Source organism: Populus nigra, chromosome 1 (genome assembly GCF_951802175.1).
Source record: "Populus nigra chromosome 1, ddPopNigr1.1, whole genome shotgun sequence".
NCBI classification, from domain to species: domain Eukaryota; kingdom Viridiplantae; phylum Streptophyta; class Magnoliopsida; order Malpighiales; family Salicaceae; genus Populus; species Populus nigra.
Genome location: NC_084852.1, coordinates 41852656 through 41874760, shown reverse-complemented (window position 1 = coordinate 41874760; position 22105 = coordinate 41852656). Strand labels below are relative to the sequence as shown.

At 32.0% G+C, this 22105-nt stretch overlaps 1 protein-coding gene across 1 annotated transcript; it reads right to left on the bottom strand.

Annotated features, from left to right (window-relative positions):
- Positions 1-380: 380 nt before the first annotated feature.
- On the bottom strand, positions 381-4334 carry LOC133677952 (homeobox protein BEL1 homolog). Its single transcript, XM_062100101.1, has 5 exons — positions 4008-4334; positions 2826-3793; positions 2025-2407; positions 1494-1554; positions 381-1315 (listed from the first exon to the last, which is right to left on the bottom strand). Exons 2-5 carry the CDS (start codon positions 3720-3722, stop codon positions 686-688), a joined length of 1971 nt encoding a protein of 656 aa, XP_061956085.1. The 5' UTR covers positions 3723-3793; positions 4008-4334; the 3' UTR covers positions 381-685.
- Between the last annotated feature and the right edge of the window lie 17771 nt (positions 4335-22105).

The window sequence follows — 22105 nt, the reverse complement described above, 5'->3', positions numbered from 1 at the left end:
TGACAAATCATAAAGCAAGCAATTCGTATGGGCATGAAAGATCCTATTCATGAAGATGAATTAGGGACCACCTTTTGCAGCAATTGTCTTAATCTCCAAAACCAAGGCCCAACCAAATTGTGTTGCTAACTTGGTTTTGTCTTCATGGAAAACCCAAAAAAGCAAATAAAAATCTAGCTATTAAGGAACCATTTAAAAAAATAAATAAAAAAGATCAAACCACCGACTTAAACAAGAGCCACAAATGATTCAATCACTCAGCCTCGGCGATCACGAAGAGAGAGGGAGAGGGAGAGGGACATGTACCTGCAACCCATAAAACATGATAATTTCTTTTCTTTTAGATGAAAAACAGATTCCAAACCAAAAGAGGTAAGACATAGCGGCCCTAACTTTCACCAATCACTTGCGATTTCAAAATTAGCCCAAGTAGAAAATAAACGAGTTCTTAATTTCCAATGGAAAAAAATAAAAAAAATAAAACAAAGATGCAATACTATTCTAAGCTATGGACATCGATCCATAGCATTTTAAACCAAACTAGTGTAGCATTATGTATATAAATATGTATGGAGTATTTATCTATGCCTAAACTACTTATCAACCATCACCATCCTTTGGCTGGAACTCCGGCTATACGCGCGGCACCCCCCACCGAGTGTCCGGGGCATCAAGCTTTTTTATTTTATCCAGCCAGGTCATGCAGCAACTGAGCTCCCATCAGATTCCTATAAGGCAAATTCTGTCCTTCACCATCTAGAAGTGAGTACTGAACTTGTTGGCAATCTTCAATATGGTCTCTAGGGTAAAATAGAGAACTTTGAGAGCCAGGAGAGAATGCTAAGCTCACTCCACTCCCCCCATGCTGTTGCAACCCTAATGTCAATGACACTCCACCACCATTGAAGGTCTGGTTATTAACACTGTCATTAGCATAAGAAACCCCTGCCGCGGTATGATGATTGTAAGATGAGAAGTCCAGTTCCATAGCACCAAAGTTTCCAAAGTTCTGTTGTTGGGGCTGTAAATGGTGGCTCTGAAATGTCTTAATGCTTTTGTTGGTGTCATTTTTATCTCGGTTAGAGATAATGGAAGAGAGGCATTCGGAGTCAATTCGAACGAGTTGGTCCGGTGACGGTTTTTGATCTGTTGAAGAAGGGTTTTGATTAGGCCGGCCATTAATATTCTCATCAAGATCAGTAACCCCATCCGAGGAGGCCATGTTGTTGTCTTGCTCCTTTGTTTCTTCTAAGTACATCTCTTCCACCATAGGTTTCCATAGCCTCACTCTTGCATTGATAAACCAATTGGATACCTGTTGAAAGACATGTAAAAACAAAGAGGCATCGTATAAATTAACACTACACATATATAATTAATCACATTTTGTGATCATTCGATTATTACTGTGGATCCTAAGAAGACATGCCCCATTGATAATATAAATTAATTCATTGAAGATTAAAATAATCTACGGAGAGATGTAGACGTGCCTGGCTTCTTGAGAGACCAGTTTGGCGGGCTAAGATATGTTTATCAACATCACTTGGGTACCTGAAAAAGGGTTTACCATGAGAAGCATGAGGGTTAGTGCTTGATGTGAGGCTGGAACTACATACACACATATATATATTAGCTAAGTCCTCTTGCGTGTGCCAGTGATATGGGTCCTATGCGATAGAATCAAATTAATCCACACAAAAATAAAAAATATGCACATAGAATGGCAACCAAATGATTGAAAATAATATGACAAAAAGGAAACAAAGAATCTTAATGGAAGTGGGTAGAAACTAACTAGGCAATTGCTTTTGTTTTTGCAAGCAAAATGATTGAGACCCTTGTTAAGACTTAAATTATGAAAGCTGTTACTGGGACTAGAACATAACTCTTAACATGTGTTGTATTTATGCTTTTGTTTGGAGAATACTTTGATTCTTTCATTAAATCTACTATGTAGTGCAGTTATATTATAAAGTCTAAATCTTGTGGAAGCCCAGAGAGAGATTGAGAGAGATATTTACGGGTGGAGAAAATGCTCAAACAACCAAGCTCGAAGAACCGACACAGATCTTTCAGGTAGGCCTCTTTGAGGTCTCCACGGGTGACTCTCCATCATGCTCATATGTTGAAAAGCCCTTTGTTGCCTTAAAGTTTGATCAAGAATCTTTAGCCTTGGAGTTTCACCTCTTGTGGTACCTGGTGCAACGGTATCTTTATCTCCCATAGCTTTCTTTGTAGCATGAATTTGAGCCACAATTCCATCTCTTAAACATCTGAAGTGCCTTGACATGGCCTTCGATGCTAAAGCTGAATAGACTGAGGCTGCTCCAGTACCTGCCACAGCTTCAAAGGATGATACCACATCTTTCATTTGATCACAGTAGTGCCTGTATCTTCTATCCACCTAAAAAATAGAAAAGAAAGGAAAAAATGACAGAGATAGGTGTGAAAATAGAGTTGAGGTTTCTTAGCCATTGAAAACATGAGTTACAGCAGGATTGATACCTCCAAAAGGAGAGTAATAAGATGAAAACAAAGATGCCGTGAAAATAAAAATAAATAAATAAAGGAATAGAGGTTTCTGAAAGTTAACGAAAAGCTTGAATTGTCATGATGTGGGAATTAAAGAAGAGCCCCCAAGTCGCTAAAAACTAGTTCCAGAACTGAGTTTAGAACCACAACAAATCAACTACAAGAGTAATAGTCTCAATCTTTCTTGTCAGTAATTAAGGTCCAAGAAATATGTTTGTGTTTGAAAAGAATAACGAAAAAGATGGGCCCTTTATGGACTTTAAAACGAGGAGTTCATGAAACACATATACCTCTTCCAGCATTGAAAGCAGCTTTGTCTTTCTCTTCTGCAATTCAATGAATTCAAGAGACTGAAGAGATTGCTTTCTTGAAGAACTTCCGTTCTGATCATCATCCCACTGTTTAGGCTTGTGGAGCTTTTGCTTTACTGCATCACCTTGCTTTGTCCCAAGACTACAGAACTCATTCAATAGGTCCTGTGTAGGACCCATGTACTTTGAGTTCCTAAGCTGAAACTGCCCTTGATGATGTAAATTTGCAGCTTGCATCATCTGTTGCTGAATATTTTCTGGAGATTTCCCGAAGAACCTCATTTCTTGTGTATTATCTTGATTCTGATGAGTAGATGTGTGCCTTAGTTCAAAAGGCTGTAACCCAATAGTAGACGGATTACTTGAGCACAGAGACAATGAAAGACCTTGACTTGGCCTCTCATTTCCTTCACATGGAAACACACACCTCAAAGAAGAATCATCAACAAGCAACCTGTTTTCTTGCCAAGGAGCTGAGTGATCAGGTCCAACCATTAGATTCTCATTACTTGAATCAGAAATCCCAGTTGAGAAATCAGGTTTACTGAACTCATGTTGATAAAAAACACCACTTGTTGAGTCATTGATTGCCTTTGAAGAAGAAGGACCACCGGGGTTGTTGTTTGGTGGTTTGTTGAAGAATCCTTTCCACATAGCTGAGTTACTGTCACTTTTTTGCTGTTGTAGATTCTTTGAAAACCCTATCATCTCCATGCCTGTAGTCAAGTTGAACATCTCTGGATTGGATTCAAAGCCTTGGATCTGATTCACAAGATGGGTCTGGATTGTTGGGTTACTAGATGAGACATCTGTATAACAAAAACTCCCTGATGATACCATGCTCCTTGACTTATCTTCACACAGTTCTCTAGCCATGTAACACCAAGAAATATCCCTTCCTTGTGTTGCTCTTGCTTCTCTACCTTTTCTTTAAGCTGATGTTGACTCTGCAACAACAATTTCATGATCAAGATTCACTCTAATAAAAGAACTCACAGAATTCACATCATTAAAGCTCTGTTACAAATATCATAAAGCAAAACTCAAATCAATGAAATGACCACTTTTGATATCCAGCTAAATCAAAGAAAGAAAAAAAAGGAAGAAAACAAGCAAAAAGAAGACTTAACTTCTTGTTGCTAATTTAAGGGTAGACTTTACCTAGTTCAAGGAAGAAAGAGTAGAGGGTTTTTGCTGCTTAGTAGAAGAGGTTTGGTGGAGAAGAAGAAGAAGAAGAAGAAGAAGAAGGGAGCCAAGAGAGAGGTAAAGAGCCCTCCTTTTTTTTAGTCTGTTTCTCTTAATAAGCCAACATGGTATGCCATGAAATGAAAAGCAATCCAAAGAAGAAGAAGAAAAGGATCAAGAATAACTTCTCTGAATTAGAAGATCAGATAGAAGTGATGATGACCCTCTAGCCATGATCATCATTTGATATATGCCTCTCTCTCTCTCTCTCAGCTATAGCTCAAGTGGGTCAATGCAGCAAGATATAAATACATCCAAAATAGACTTCTAGCCATATAATCTCATCAATTATTTCACACCAGCAAAATAAAATATGACCGTAACCAAGAAAAACACATCCTTAAAGCATTATTTTAATATATATATATATATATATATATATATATATATATATATATATATATATATAAAAAGAGAACTCCTCTGCTTCGCAAAGTACTAATGACACAGAAACCAGGAGCAACAGAAAGTAATAATCGTCCTTTGCAAGGTACACTAAATACAAGCCGCCACATGACTTGCTGTTTTGCTTACTTTAATTACCCACTCACTCACTCCCTTTTTTCCCCTTAAAAAATAGAAAAAAAAATAATACTATATACTACTAATCCCTCCATTAGGTGCTAGTCCTGCCCTTAATCATAGGCGTATAACTCTTTTGGAATGGCTTTAGATTTAACTTCTTTAATTCCAAAAAAGTTATTGAATTTCATGAAATGGTTCTATGATTTTCAAAGCAGTGCAAGTATATATATCATTGAAGACCTTTAATGCAAGCAATTTTCAACCATGACTAGATGTCATTGATGGTTGGTTAAGTTATTACTAGCTAGATCCAATCATAGACAAAATAGTTTCTTCTTCCAAAAAATCTCCATAATCATACGTACGTACCGTTATGATACAATATCCTGCGATATATAATAGGTAGATGAGTAATTAAAAACAGTATTGCAACCCCATCATAAATATAAAAAATGTGCTTCTTTAATTTCATAATATATGTAAGATATCTTCATATAGTTCTGACGAATCCCAAGAAATCATTCCTAAGTAGGAGATATGTCCAGGCTTTTTCAGATGGGTTTCAGTGAGACATGTGTATGCGAGATCAGTCTTTGGTCCTATATATCTCTTATTGGTGGGGCTAAACCTTGGGTGATAAAATTGGTTCCTTTTCAACATGGCTTAAAAAAAAAAAAAAAAAAAACTCCAAGGAAGAAGAGGAGAGTTTAACGTAAGATAAAGATTGAGCCTCTGTTTATTTTTATATTTTAAAATTGTTTTTAAAAAATTTAGTTTATTTTTATTTTTTTTTAAATTAATATTTTTTTAATATTTTTAAATTATTTTGATGCATTGGTGTAAAAAATAATTTTTAAAAAATAAAAAAATATTATTTAATATATTTTTAAATAAAAAATATTTTAAAAAATAATCACGATTACATTTTCAAACACGAAAAGAATAGATGCGCCTGATAGGGTGGAGTTGTGGTGTGAGTAGTGCCAAAAAAATGGTTCCCAAATTATGGTAAGAGAGAAGGAGACGAGGTGGTCCAAATGCTTCCCCATTTAATCCCTCTAATTAATTGCTCTATTAAAGTATTCCACCATCTCTTCTCTATTGCATCGGGGGACCAGCATCTTTTCTTTCTTTCTTTCTGTTCATCGCCATCAAATTATGCCCACCTCCCACGGGCACCCATGCACTGCCATTTCCCACTCCGATAACCACATCCTATCAGAACGCATCGTTAAGATGGACCTCCTCGCATCAGCGCCCAGCCTAGTGTATTTACAGAATTTCAATGAATCTTTTTGAGTATCGGTTTGTTTGAACTCAGAATTCATGACAGAAAACATATATTCTTAATCATTAGATTGACCCCTTTAAGTTCAGAGCAATAATAATAAGAGACAAAACTATATAGTTATAAAATCAAGCTTATAAAACTGATAAGGAGCAAGTGAGCATATTTAGAAGATTATTTAGATTTAGTTTGTGATAATTATGATTCTTAATATGAAATTAGAAACGACTAAATATACTTCTTGTATGAATTCTACAACACGCACACATTCTACAAACGCCTAAGGTGAGAGTTGGAAAAGAAACTCCCGCAAGCTTTAATTTTTGTCCGTTAAAAGCAGGTGGTCCTCTATCCCAAGCTTTCTCCGCCGCTTGCCAATTTTCTCTCTTCCGCACTCTCTCTCTTCGCTTAACCCTACGACACTACACTACACCTCTTGCTTACATCAACAATTCTGTGCTCTCTCTGCTTGTACTTTTATTTTCCCCTCTAGCTTAAGCTGCACCATTTGCGCATCTTATCCATCATCAGGAGTCCAGGGTCTGTAGTAACTTCACGTAACTTTCATTGGATCTTATATGTTAATGGGGCTGTTTTTAACCGAAGCTAAAAAGCAAAAATGTGTCTATATTGTTTGTGATTTGATGTGATTTTTGAGGTAAATTATCACCCACAAAATTCGGGTGATTAAAAGCAACTGTGAAATTCTGAGTCTTGTCACTGTATCACTAGCTGCAGTCTGCGTTTTTGAGATGTTTTTGAAAATTGTGACTGCAGGGTTTTACAAGGGGTTTTGAACCTTCGGGAGCCTCATAGAGTGGTCCTTCATCAATTTTTTTTTACTAGGACCGACCTAAGCTACTCCCAGTACTATAATGGTAGCAGTGTAGATCATAGGTAGTGCAGCTTTATTTGATGGTGATCATTAACAGTTTGGACCCAGATAGGGATCAGAAATTGGGAGTTTGAAAAAATTATATAAAACCCTAAAATCAAAAGTGTTTTTTTTACAGTAATTGGTTCGGATTGGTGATTATGGTTCTGGCAGTGGAATTATTGTTGTAGATCCAAAGTACTTTTTGACAGTACGATGTCAGAACGGAACATTGGGCCAGGGTCAAGTCAAATATGTGATTGATTAATTTCCCATTGTAATCAATGATGCTTTTTTTTTTCTTTGAATATATATATTTTTTTAAACCGCAAGGTTAATTAAAAATATTCAAGAAATAACTTAAAAGAAAAAAAAAGAAATAGCATAATTTATATATACTGATTGAAAAATATGATTTTTGTAGAATAGCGATATGCAATTAAAAAAAATATTAAATAAATAGGATAGAGGAAAAATAAGAGATGTAAAAAGAAAATAAATTTTGAAAATATATTAACACTCTAATTACAATATCACCAATATTATAAAAAAATCTCAATAAAATGAATTTAACAGCATAAAAAAAGTGATCAACGATGTTCCAATTGAGCCACATTTATTGTCTAAATCTGGAGGGTGACCCATTTGTTTTTTGATGTCGCGTGTAGCTCACTCGGGTTACCGTTAATCACATTTCATAGTGTTTTTGAATTTATCTTGTTAAGATTTATTTGAAGATAATAGTGGTGTCGTAATCGGAGCTTTGACATGTCTCTCGAGTCTTTTTTTAATTTTTATCTCTCCTCTCTCCTCTATCCTCTCCCCATTTAATATTTTTTACTGGATGTGAATAGTAACAAGTTATAAAAGTCATGTTTTTCAACCGTGATATGTACATACTGTGTTATTTCATTTTTTTTTCAACGATGTTATTTTTCCTTTAAAAAAAAAGTGTAAAAAACAAAAAATAGCCTTCTTTTTTTGTTCTATAATTGGCTCTTGGATACAGGCTGATCACTGTTAGGATTTTGGTTGGGGTCGGAGTGTTTGCTTTTGTGATTTGATATGTTTTTTAAAGTGTTTTTTCCATGAAAAAAACATTAAATTGAAGTTTTTAGATGTTTTTCCAATTATTTTGATGTGCTAATGCTAAAAAAATAAAAAAATCTATAATAAATTATTCTAATGTATTTTTAATTGAAAAATATTTTTGAAAAACACTTTACACCACGTTACCCCCCCCCCCCCCACACACACACACAAAAAAAAAATTAATAAAACAAAGCAAAGATAAATATATGTACTATCTTTTTCTATATAACTTTAAGTCTTCAAATTGAAAAATTAAATATCAATAATGTAGTGTTGGAAGACAAGGATTACATGGAAAACTATATTAGAATGTGCCCAGCTAGTGTTCGTATAATTCCAGGACCAAGCTAATGTAGTTATTCATGAATAGACTAGCCATTTTGTCTTTGATCGGACCGATAATCCAAATATTAATTCGATAATATCATGTAATCAATCAAATTAGAAAAAAAAAAGAGAGAGAGAAAAGAAATTTGTGTTCAACACCAAGAAGTTGTTGTTAGAAGTAGTCTATCTAGGGCTTGCAAAAAGAAAAGAAAATATGGGATTGTCTTTTTCTTGTAATGATTAAGGTCATATTTGTTTTCCGAAAAGTGATTTTCGGGAAACCACTTTTCAAACTTTCCTGTGTTTGTTTGTCATTAGAAAAGTTGGTCAACGGAAAACACTTTCCAGTCAAAGAAAAATTTGGCTTGGTTTTCAAGAAAGTGTTTTCCTGAAAAATTTGGGCGGAAAACACTTTCCAAAAGTTGTGAAAATTTTAGAAATATCATATTATTTGCTAATTATATCAAATTTGATCTTTAAACTTTTGATTGCTATATATATTTTGTTTTGAATATTTATTTTTCAATTTCATTCCTTAAAATTTAATTTTTATATTAACTTTGATCCTCATTTTTATAATTGTTATTTGGTTTTCTCTTGTCATTTTCTTATTGAAATTTTTTATCTATCAAATTTGGTCTCATTCTTTTGATTGTTACTTATTTTATTTGAAATAATTTATGAAATGTTAATTATTATTTTAATTTCTTCATCTTTTATTTTTATTTTATTTTTTAGATTTTATTTCTATTATTATTTATTTTATTTGAGATAATTTATGAAATTATATTTTTTTTCAATTTCGTCCTCATTCAACTTTTTAATTTGTAAGATTTGTTCCTCGTTATTTTAATAAACTTGAGAAAATAAAACATTAATAAGTTATTTTCTAACTTATTTTCCATGACATATTGAAAAGTGTTTTCCAACTTATTTTTCATCATGTATATTACCAAATATTGAAAAATAATTCGTTTTTCCGGAATTCACTTTTCAAAAAAAATTATTTTTCAGTAAACAAACGAGGCCTAAGAATTTTAATTTTATTTTGATGGTAAAACTTTTAAAAGTAATTAGTTTATTGTCATTTTGCTTTGAATTTTTAGCCAAGAGATGTGTAGTAGAAGAAGTTGACATGCCCAATCACTTTGATATATAGGAAGTGACGGTGTGTGTGTGTGTGTGTCTTAGATAGGAAAACTACAAGTCTAAACTAAATGCCACTTTAAACTAAAAGTTTCGAGGTCTTTAAAGTCGAGGCTTAACATAAAAAAGAACAGGGGGCTATTTACATGTCCAACTTTAATGTTTGTTTGCTGCATTTTCAACCCATGGCTATTTGTTTCTTTCATTTAGAGGACAAATACCCAGCACATTATGATATATAGTAACTATCTGACTTGTGCTTTATCAGGAGCTGAATATTTTTTTTTTTAAAAAAAGAGTATTTATAAATTTTTACGATGTGTTTTTATATATAAAAAAATCCCAAATTGAATTCATAAAGTTCTTGTATATGTCTAATTAAATAAATTAAGAACCATTTATGTAATAAAAAATTATCAAGCCTGATCTCTATCCAGTCGAAGTAAACCAGCCAAACACATGACTTGAGTAATGAACTTAATTGGGTTCAACAATTTTTTTATAATAATTTCTTATCTAAAATAAACATTTATAAAATTAAGAATCAACAAAATAACAAAATGTTTTGAAAAAAAATTAAATTGAAACAATTACGTTAACCAATTAATTATCAACCCAATATAAGCGATGAAATTAGAAAAAATAAAGGGGAAGAACAATTAAAAAAACAAATGTAATTGTAATGGATAAGAACAAAAGAAAAAAAACAGAGAAAAAAACACCGGGCTAGAAAGGCCCATAGCTCTTGGACCTCCACAAAAAGGCTCAGGCACGCAGGCCTCGAGCAGCCTACACACCTGAACTTAATATATATATTTTTTTAATTTTTTTTAAGGAACAGATGATAGGTCATCCACTCCTCAATGATTTGAAAAAAAATAGAGGTGATGTGTCGTCTCTACTACTTAGATTCATGTGACCTTCGATTGCTAGAAAATCAGGCTACTCCGTTTTAGATCAAGAAAAACCCACTTTTAACCACATCTTAACCCGAAAAAAAATAATTATAAAAACATCATAAATACCTTGTAAAACATATTCATATCTTTTAACAACCTAAAAATTGTCTCCAAAACCTACAATCTACTCAAAACTTTTTTTTTCCAGTTTAGATCCACCATTTTAGGCAAGTTTAAGAGGGAAACAACACCTTGTCTAAGCTTTATTCATCAAAAGGAGCGCCATTGAAACCAAAATCGCCCACTTTCATGGCCAAAATCGATCTCAATGAAGAAGTTTTCTTTCTATCATTGGAATATGAGAACACTCTCTCTTCCCTCTCAAATCAGGGATAAAAAAAAAGAAAATGAAATTTAGGATCAAAATTAAATTTCATAAATTGTTAGGGACTGAAAACTTATAATCTAAAAAGTTGGAGGACTAAAGTATACTTTGGCCCTACTTTTAGCAAAACCATCTTTTTTTTTGCTGTATTTTTCATTCTAGTTCCCTATCTTTGAATTTTGTCATTTCTTAATAAATATATTTTAATTGGTCATTAATTTGGGCCTATAAGGATAACAAAAAAAAAAGATTTGACAAAATTCTGTGTGTGTATGTGTTTTAATTAGGATAGTTTTCACGAAATGGGGATTATCAGAATAAGACTATATATGCCTTGTATGGTTCAATAATATTGGAACTATATATCGTATATGTCAATCCATCATATTATATAGTATGAGGACAACATTGATGCCAAGGAATTATAATGTCAATCGATCCATCATAATAGTATGTGAGGAAAACCTAACACTGCTGCCATGGAATTATAATGTCAGTGATTACAAATTCTTTCGCCCTTCTTGATGGCGGCTGCATGGAGTACCATGTTTTACCTTCGATGGCTATAGTATTCCTATCAAATCTTGGGAACCAGGCCACTCTGTGCAAAAGCTACTCGTATTGTTTTCCTATGCATTTTCTCAAGAGACAATCATTAATTGTACAAACCAGGTGTGCATATCATTGGCTTGATTCACATAGACGAAGTCGCTAGAGAGTTCTTAATTCCGTGTTTCTTTTTTTGGTGAATTAATTGTATGTTTTTAATTTGTACTTAATTTATTAATTAGAGATTGACTGTTGGATTAAAAATGTTGCAAATAAAAATCAGTCCATTGTTTTTAATTATGTCAACCTAAATGACATATATAGCATTAAATTCTTATTCTGATCACATCTTCGAATATAATTTTTTTAGCACGTCTTTTATACTAATACACCGTCTATTTGCTGTAAATTAATTATCTTTTCTTTATAACCAATATATATGATCAAATTAAGATAAAAGGGGGGAAATCAATTACTAATTTAAAATTAAAAAGTTAAGGGAACTTGAAATTGCACATGGTGATTAAAGGAGAAGGAAGAAAAGGAAATTGACAGTGTTCAATTAACTCCCGATCGATCCCTTTTCACTCTAGTCTTTTTGGCAAATAGCTGCAATCAGGCATTGGCCTAGTATTCTTGACACCAACGACAATTCAATCATAGATGTGTATATTTGGAAATTGGAATTGCCAAGAAACTAAATTGGTGATCAGTTAGTCACGACCATACTATTGTTTGAGTTTTTTCTTCTTCGTTGCTTCCATAAATACAAAATAGTGAAGCAATCAATGCGAGGATAAAGCAAATGTAATAAATAATTCATGGAGGGTTTGTCCCTTTTATTCTGTTAGCAAGCTTGTGAAAGGCCCCTTTGAGATTCCAATCAAGAGGGAAAAAAAGAAAAAAAAGATGGAAGGATTTCTTGGAAAGATTTGGGAGGGGAACCAATTAATTAATTGTTTTTTCTTCTCATATATAGTACGTTTTCAGAAATGAATTAATTGATCCTTGGCAAACATTTGTTGTCGTTACTCCATTATAGGGCTATTGAATATCAAAATCTTACGCGAGAAAATTCGAACCTTGTGTTACATACAAGTAGCTAGAAGAAGATGATATCACTTTGAGTCTTTGACATTCACTTACAAGTATGTTGGAGCGATGTGGTAAATGAGAAAAAAAAAATTTAAATTAACGAGAATCCTTGTTGTTTAGGCCTATATTCATGAGCTTATACAATAAGGCGACTCTAATTTAGGCCTATACAGCGCACAAGGATAACTCCTCTCGTTTCAAGAGTGGGTTAAATTGAACAATGTGAATCTCATCTATATACCTTGATTTTTTTTTTGTGAAACCATGTTAGATAACGTGATTTATCAGTGGGATTTACTCGGTTTTTTTTTTGTCACAAAAAAAAGGTAGGAGTGGCACCCTGTATATAGACTCCTCAAGGTGTATTTGCTTATATATTTTTTTTTATTAATATGGATAGCCGAACCAGCTTGCGAATACCTCAACTAATTTTATGGGTCCTAAAGTTAACGACCATGTATACCTTTACTAAACCTGAAGTTGTAAAACTCGACTTGGTGATCTCTAGATAAAAAATCTAAAATTTAACCAATTAAGTTACATCTCTTATAATTGTATTTGCTCATACTTGATAAGGCATGCTGTTTCTTCTTCTACCATTGAAGAAGCATGCTCCATAAGCCCAACAGAAAAGAGACCGTAGTGTACAATACGTATCTAGGTTTACCCCCCGCCAATCTCACTTGAATGTTTGGTTTCGAGTCGTTCTCAAAGCGAGGTAAATGAAAGCACCCCTAGACCACAAAGTTTAGAGCACGAAATTTTTTGAATTCACTTATTCGAAAACGCGTGAAATTCTTTGAAAAATAATTTCTGACCTTCTGCATTTGAATGTTCAGTAAAACTAGTATATTACTTGAAGAAATTTGATCATACAATCTTTCGAAGCAACTTGACCACCCAAGGTCTATACCCACTCATTACTCGATAAATTTGATCACATTTTTTGGGAAGAATATATATATATTCTTATGTAGTACTTGATCAACACATTAAGTTAATTACACCGAACTTCGAAACCTGCCTGCTAAGGTGGCCTCCTATTGTACTTGTAGCCAATATTGATAGTTCATGTGTGATTATACTCGAGGGTCCCTGCACCTGATATTTTGTCCCTTCAGAGATTTTGAAACTCGAAACCCAGTTTTCTAACCTGTATAACATTAATTGTCAATCGATGAAATTAACTGCCCAATTATCAATCAGAAAAGAGGACCTACAAAATAAAGATCTAGAAGTTAGAATTGTCTTGCTCATCTGTGCAGGTGTTCGTCACAATATATAATTTTGATAGTGAAACATATAAATATTGCTGAGGAAAGATCAAAGCAAGTACATGTGAAAGCTAGCCGGTGTTTTTGTCAAAGCAAAAAGTGAATTCTAATAGGAAGCTAGTGTTGAATGATCTTCACAGACTATGTAGCGACTTTTTGTGAAATAATTAACTTGACTTTGCCTAGTGTGCCCAGAGATACCAGTGGGAACCCAGCCAATAAATTACCTAGCGGCTAGCGTCCACCTATGTATAGGTGGGGTTCCTCCGGCAAAGAGGCAATCGTACAATCAAATTTTGTGGTCCATTTTATAATCAATAAATTCAGTGTTTCCTACATTTTTTTTTTGTTCATATGGTGTTTTCTACAATGCTCTGCTCAAGTTACGAAGGCACTATAGTTAATATATTCTTCTTCTTCTTTTCTTCTCTTACATGAACATTAAATAATATGTTCTTCTTCTTTGATGAATATTTACATTTTAGTGTATTAGGGTTATGAGTTTTATTAATTACATAATATTTAATCCGATAAATATTAGTGAATGCGATATTAAATATCTATATAACAAGTGTTAAAATAAAAAGTTTTTCAATTAAAATATTGTTACGATACATCTTTTACCAAAAGGTTCATTGAAAAATATTTATGTTGTTTTGCATACAGAAAATTCTATGTTCCTTATAAGACCATAATAGAAAGGATGAGTGGCTTAACTTCTAATTTTAGTAATGTGCATGGAGTTATAAATGATAATAGTTATTCTTATAGGAATATGACAATGGATGCAATATGAATTAATCAGGGTTATGCATGTGAATGTTCAAGTGTTGATGAAGAACTAAAGGCAGCTGTAACTAGGTTTTTTAAACTTTTGAAAGATTCCAATGAGCTATTATAGGATGGGTGTACAAATCACAATAAATTATCAATTGTTGTATATATGTCCACCATCAAGTTACATCATGGGCTGAGTGAGGCTGGTTATGACAGAATCATTGAATGGGCAAGAACTTTTTTACTTGAAGAAAATAGGTTGAAAGAGAACTTCTATTTTGCTTAAGATATTAGAAAATTATCATATGTCCAAACTACTGGATGTTATAATATCGTGAAAATATAGATTTTATCGAGTGTAAAACCCGTGGGCATGCTCGGTTTAAACCCAAAACTAGTAGGGGAAGGACTCTTATCGTACATAAAAAAACTAAGATACTTTCCAATCACTCATAGGCTACAAATGCTATTCATGTCTTCAAAGACTACTGAGCATATGACATGACATAATTCACATGATACGGAGGATGGAGTTATAGTGCACCCTTTTGATGGTGAAGCTTGGAAGCAGTTTAATAGTGTTCATCCTCGGTTTTCAATGAAACATAGAACGTATCTAGGATGCTTATAACTAGTAAGTGATATCCAAGTTTTTCTTGAGGTAGTCACAATCTGTGACTTCAAAGAACCGGACAAGAAGATTCATGATTACATGACCATGCACATCGAACGATCTATTCCATTAATTCATGTGCAAAACAAATTATTCTATAATATGAAAATGTTTAACTAATATTAGGTTTATTTTGCAGGCTACGGTGCTTGGGTGTGATCTAAGATCAATGAAATTTTTTGTTGAAACCCACATATGGAAGGAAGATAGACAGAAAGGGATGCAACAACTCATAAATAATCGAGCCTAGAAGTTCGTGGTAAGTTGGATTTCAATGTTTTTTTAAAAAGTTGTTTTTTTTATATTTGTTGACTTTTTTTTAGGAAAGATAAAACACTCGACTGTGTGAGAGATACATGGATGATCATTCAACCCATCTAAAACTTGATCTAAATTTTTGGTTAAAGGTTGGGTTTACTGGTGGACTCGATATAAATCTGGTTTATGGTATCTCCAAAATTGTGAACAAGGATACACGAGCGAGTCGTAGTGTTTCGACCATTGGGACCTCGAAACATTACCATAATTTTATGGTAATGTCTCTTTTTTGCAATGACAGCTAAAACTAAGATTCTTTCTTAGTTTCTCGTGTTTGTTAAATTTAAATCATGTCAATCATTTGACTTCATCTTAAAATGAACTTACTTTCATGCTTTAAACGAAACAAGTAGGACTTGAACCATTCCTTTTTTATTGGGAGATTACCACTAAACTAAACACCTATTGATTAAAATCACATTACTATTTTTTATCACGATATATTCAAATAATTCCAGATCATAACAGACAGGAAATTAACCTGTTGGAGAGCAAAGAGAGGTACTTGACAATATGTCAATCCAAGAACAAAACCAAAACCTACGGCATTCAGGCATGAACGAAAACCCTTGCTATTGATTTGAACTCACTAATGTGGATTATGAACATAATCTATGATGTTCTCGAGAGAGCAGTGAAATGCCAGTTGCCCATATAATTCAGTGTGTTGCCGCTGTCAAAGGGTAGTTTCTTTGAATACTTGGCATCCACAAGGCACGCGTTTGTCATTCACGAAGTCAGAGAAAAAAGCCACGCACCTTGTTGATCACATACATATTCCCTCTCATGTTGAGACAATTGAATTGAGCATTAATATAATCTAACATCTCTGCCCATAATTGATACCTCAACGGCTTAGCCATTACATCGTGTGGACAATATAGAGCATTTTCAGCGCATGTACTTGTTCGATTGGTTCAATATATAGCTAGAATTCCATGCACATTTATAATGATAAGAATAAGCATAAATGCCATTAAAAGTAGATACGGATGAAAATGAATATTTGTGGATAAGATTTTTATTATGTTTATTTTATATACTCCATTAATTATTTATCAAGTAAAAACTTTTAAATATTCATACATCCAATCTATTGGGTTTTCATTTTAGATATTCATTACTTGATTATTTAATAAAAAATAATATGAATATGTCGAGTCAAGTCTCGAGTTGGATTTAACAATATTTATATTTTATTCATTATTCATCTAATAAAATAACTATTCATAAAAAAAGGCATCTAGCTAGTTCCTATAGCATCCATTATATTCAAGTGAAATTATCATTCGTAAATGGAATTGCTCAAAATATAATTATACAACACATAAAATCATATAAATCAATTTTTAGATTTGCCGATAGAATTTTCTATTGGTATTTATAATCTCAATTCATCGGCACGAATTTAACTGACGAGCTCATGAATAGCAATACTCTGTCGGAAAAACTCTCATTAGTGACTTGTGGTCTGTCGATGAGTCCATCAATAATAATTTTCCCAACGGATTTACTAATGCCAAATGCACGCAAAAAAATAATTTAACCGCTTTATTCCACCGGTATTTTCATCAATGAATATAACATTTCAACGATAGAAAAATCATATATAATTTCATTAGTAATTTTTTTTGTCTATCGGTATTTTCTTCGGTGAATGACATATAAATATCAAACAAATCATTAGTAATTTTGTCGGTGAGTAAATAGTAATCGTGAAATTTGTAGTAATTCTTTTTCAACTTTTTAGAATATATTGATAGACTTAGTCCATGGGTAACCCTGTCAGTAATAATTTAATTTTTTTAAAAAAAATCTATTAAACAGAAGTAGAAAATAATTAAAATAAAATAAATTAATATAAAAATAAGATATTTATTATAAATTTAAACATGTATAATTTCAAATACAATTAATCTGAAATAGAGGCGCTGTAGTAGGAGGAGGAGGGGAAGGGTCATTGCCGATACCATAGGGAAAATAAAGGGGAATACATGTATCATCCATATGTGATCTCATTTCTATAATTACCCATTCTCAAAGTTCTGTCGTCTCAACACTGAGTTGTTCATAATCAACATTAAGATGGGTCATTTGAGCTTGTTGGTCTAAAATTGCCTGAACTTCAGAGTTTGAGTGCTTGGAACTAATTGTGAGCATCCAATATTTGAAACATTGTAGGTTGTCCGCTAGTACTTACCCTTAGTGTTAGAGAGACCGTATACTTTCTATCAGGTCCATCAAATGATTATGCCTCCAACCACAGATCCAGGTCGAGATCCGGATGAGTCGAATGATTGTTCTTGTACCTCTCCTTCAATTGGTTGTTATATTTATCCTGGAAAAAAAAACTCGGCAAATTCAGAAAAATAATAACTTAAAAAAATGGTTGAAGACCAGCATACCATAAAGTGCTGAAATTGGCTATCCACGAGCCGATGCACTCTTTTTTAGCGGTCATCACTATGCTTGTGTGCTTTCACAAAAAGCTCTATTGGGCGTAGCTCGCCTCAAAGAACTGTAGCCTGCTAAAGAAAATTGTTATTAGTTAAATATATTTATAGAGAACAACAAATAAAAAATGGATGTAATTAAAAAAGAATCTTACCATCCACTTTGCATGTAAAACAAACAAAATAGAGCCTTCGATGTTAGTGGTACTTGAACCTTGAACATGCTGGTTCTGATTCTCCGCACTGGAGTGTGATCTTCACACTAAATATTCAGACATCACGTGTTGAATATATTTCACCCACACAACCTCTGAGACATATGATGGTCTGAAAAATGAAAAAAACCTATAAAACAAATAAACACAAAAAAAAAATACAGAAACAACAAAAATATACAATAAAAATTAACATTTTAAAATTAAGTTCAAATAAAAAAGTAGGTAATTTTGCTTTTTTGAAGTAGGGAATCCTCAATAAAATTTGAATCAGAACAAGAATGTTGACAAATAAAATATAAAGGTGACCAGGTTTGTAGTGGGATGTTGATTTGTGACAGAATTGGAGGTCTGTGTTGTTTGCTGTAGAAAATATAGAGGAAAAAGAATAAATAAGGGAGAGAGGGAGAAGGTTCGCTTGTCAAATCATAAATTAAATATTACATATAGATTTACTAACAAATTTAAATCTGTCATTAACTTTATCTGTAAAAATAATACGTCATCGGATTTTTTAACTTCTTTTTTTCATTTCTGCTATTCACATTATAATTTCTTTGGTATATATGAATAAAATGTTTTTATTAGTATCTATTAATAGATACATTTAGGGTATATTATATTGAAAAAATCACTATAATTTACTGATGAAAAAATTATATTATATTTTTGTTTGTATTTATTAATTGTTTTTTTAATAGTGGTGTATATACATGGAAGGCTCATGATCATCATCGAAAGAGGGACCAGATTAGCCAATATGTCAATAGTGACAATACGGTCACCAGCAAAACACCCTTTGAATTTTCTACATTTCGATTATCTGTCATTATTATATATATTGTTTTTCTAATGGTACTGAGCGCGAGTCCTCGTTTGTCAAGATCATGGAATTTAAGGCCATATCAAGCAGGTGTGATATTTTATTTTGTAATATGGTTTAATTTAGATTATTTGGGCATAGAATATTGTAGTAATTCATATATAATACGAGTGGTTTGGTACGTAGTCTGCTCTAAATTATTTGTTAGTTAAGAGTAAATACAAATATCTCTATGGTAAGATATAGTCAATTCAACCAAAAACCGAATTTGTGAATATCAGAGAACTTTTATAATCAGTAAAACCAGGTTTTCTTAGCGAGGGGACATTAGCATTAGATTAGATCCATAGCTAATTTGGAGTATTATACAGTTATTAATTTAAGAAAATATCGTAGTTAACTAACCACGGTGACTTGATCATCATTCTAGAATTTCAGATGATTGGTCAAATTTAAACCTACTTTAGTTCAACAGGAATTTATTTATTCGATATTGACAAAACTTAGGTAATTAAATTAGATAAATTTTGAATGTTTCTTCATAGCTGAAGTTATTAAGATCTGAGATTTCTAAGGTTTTTTGTTTCAAGACGTGGAATGGCACATAAAAATTAGTCCGAACCCGAATATTATTTAAAATAAAATAAAATAAAATAAGCTCAATAAGCATTTCATTGAGATAGAGGGAGGGGTAATTGATTATAAATGGTCAGGGAGTTGCACTTATTAATTTACAATATGCCTTTATTTATATTTATGAACAATTCATGACTTGGATTTCACGGTCTGTAAAACAAAAGTATTAAACATTAAGATAAATTAAAAAAAAAAGAGAGATCATTATATATATATATAGAGGCCTCATCATTAACTTTACAATACATACATATATATAGAGATTAATTCTTAAGAAATCAAAGAAGAAAAAGGAAAGTTATGATCCATTTTGATTTAATCTAATTCCCACCAGTCCAAGTACTGAATATTACAGTCTTTATCTTGGTAGAACAAGGTAATGCAACGGGGGAGACAAGTAGCATTTAATCTCTACTTCTTTTTCCGTGAAATCAACTACTAATTAATTATTACGAATATTCTGATCATCTTCTACCAAATCAATAATAAATATATTTCATTTTCACGTAGTCCTGTTCAATTATCATCCGTTTTGCGTACGTTGGGAATATTAATAAATCAAGTATCATTGACAGCAGCCATTCAATTTTGGTGAATGCTGCTTAAATTATAGTAATTTAAAACCCTAAAAGAAAGATTTTTAGGTTACAAATCCAAACTTGCACGGTATCTTGACCCTATTCTATATTCATCGATCCATCAGCCTTCCTCTCTTTAAGATAATTAGTCACCGACAAGACTAAATTAAGTCAATTAATGCAGATGAAAAATAAAAAAAAAACCCAGAAAACAAAGAATTTCTTTTGGTGATCTTTTGTCTCGAGTGGATCTGCACGTAAACATGTATGTTTCAATTTGTTTGGTTTCTTTCTCCATTTTTCTCTTCTCATGTTTAGCGTACACACTTAATTTGCTGGGTTTATATCTCAAAAAAGAAGAAGGTTGATTGATCTTTGTACGTATGCTTAATATAATATAGTTGTTTGTATTGTTAATCACCAACAAATTCGTAATTAAGACTCCCTTTGCGAGCATTGTCATTGGATAATTAAGAAATGCATTTTCCACATGAGATTTTTCTCAATAATAAGAGATGTTTTTGAATTAGTTTGCACATTAAATGAAACTCAATTTTTTATTTGAACGATTTTAAGGATATTCTTTTCATTTTAATCTAGCGTATTGATAGAATAAATTTTTCTAAATATTAATTTTAAAATTCAAACTCGGATTGTTAAAAAAATAATTGAAAATCTTATAAAATAGTTTTCTAATTAAAAATAGTTTTTTATTATTATAGTTTTAAAATGATTTTTTATACTTTTAAAACTTAAAATATAAGGAGACATGTCTATTTTGTTCATATTGTCTCCATACCTTTTGTTCTGAAATAATAATTAAGCGATTCAAGTGTAAAGAATTAGGACCAACATATTTTTCCATGGCGTGACAAGAGAAAACAAATCAAATCAATAATTATGGTATATTTATGAATTGAAAATGGAATGAAAGTGCTCTTAAATATTACAACACTTTCGATTAAGCCCCTTAACTAACAAATCCCAATCAAGTCCCTTTCTTCTCATAGAAGTTAACCAATTAAACCCCTTTGTTTAATTACGGTCCCAAATCACGGTCCCAAATCTAGTGTAAATGGGTACCATCTAATTAAAATTAAATAGGAGATTCAATTGAGATTATAGTTTTTTGTAAGGAGACTTAAGAATGATACACATTAAGATATACATTAAGTAATATTTTTAATATATTCAGCCTTACATAATATTTTTTATGTAAATCTATTCAATTGATTTCATTTATTTTTATCTTTTAGGTCACGAGTTTTTTTATGTGTGAATTTATTTTTTATTAATTTAAATAAATAAATTTAGTAAAGATAATCAAGTAAATATCTCATTTTATATGATTGAATATCTTAATTTATATTTATCTCTTAATTTTTTTACTTTCTTTTTTGGTTGTTGTTAATAATTTTTTTCATTTATTTACATATATGATTATTGGTGTGTTTAATTAGATGTTTTTATAAGCGTTTTGATTTATAATTTGAATTTTTTTATATAAAAAAAACATTAAAATAACCAATACACCTGATATTTTTTTAAAAAAAAATTTTACAAACCGCAGCAGGGCATGGATTAGATAGCTAGTAACATATATTTATTGTCCAGGGCTGGCTAGGATCGATTTTGTTATTTATTATCCCCTTAAATTTTCTCCATTTTTCTCGATCTTTGTTTTTATTAAGGTAAAACCCATTACTGAGCAAGGGGGTTTTAGTCTTTTAGACCAAAGATTAAAGATCGACAGAAAATTACGTACTAGCCCATACATGCCAAGATAAATGACAACATCAAATTGCTATGATACTGCGAGAGAGAAAATCAGATACCTTGGGAGGGATCATTGTCACTTCAAAATAGTGCATCAATATTAACTCCAATTAAAATACAATATAAAATTAAAGTCAACCATCTACTTTTCATGCTATTTCCTCAAAATAATCGACAACCTTTTGTCAATTACCACGGTTTTTGGCTAATCAAATCTAGAAATTAATTTTAGAACTAACTTGTAAAAACAAATATGGGTTATTGAATGAATATCTCATATAATAAGTGGATTTTGTTAATATTTTTTATAA

Bases quoted from the DNA above. Each gene is read 5' to 3' on its own strand.
- LOC133677952 (XM_062100101.1), bottom strand. From the start codon at position 3,722: ATGGCTAGAGAACTGTGTGAAGATAAGTCAAGGAGCATGGTATCATCA. The intron at 2,408-2,825 runs GTATATGTGTTT...TCTATTTTTTAG, and splicing joins TGCTTTCAATGCTGGAAGAG to GTGGATAGAAGATACAGGCA. The intron at 1,555-2,024 runs GTAAATATCTCT...ACCCTTTTTCAG, and splicing joins TTTGAGCATTTTCTCCACCC to GTACCCAAGTGATGTTGATA.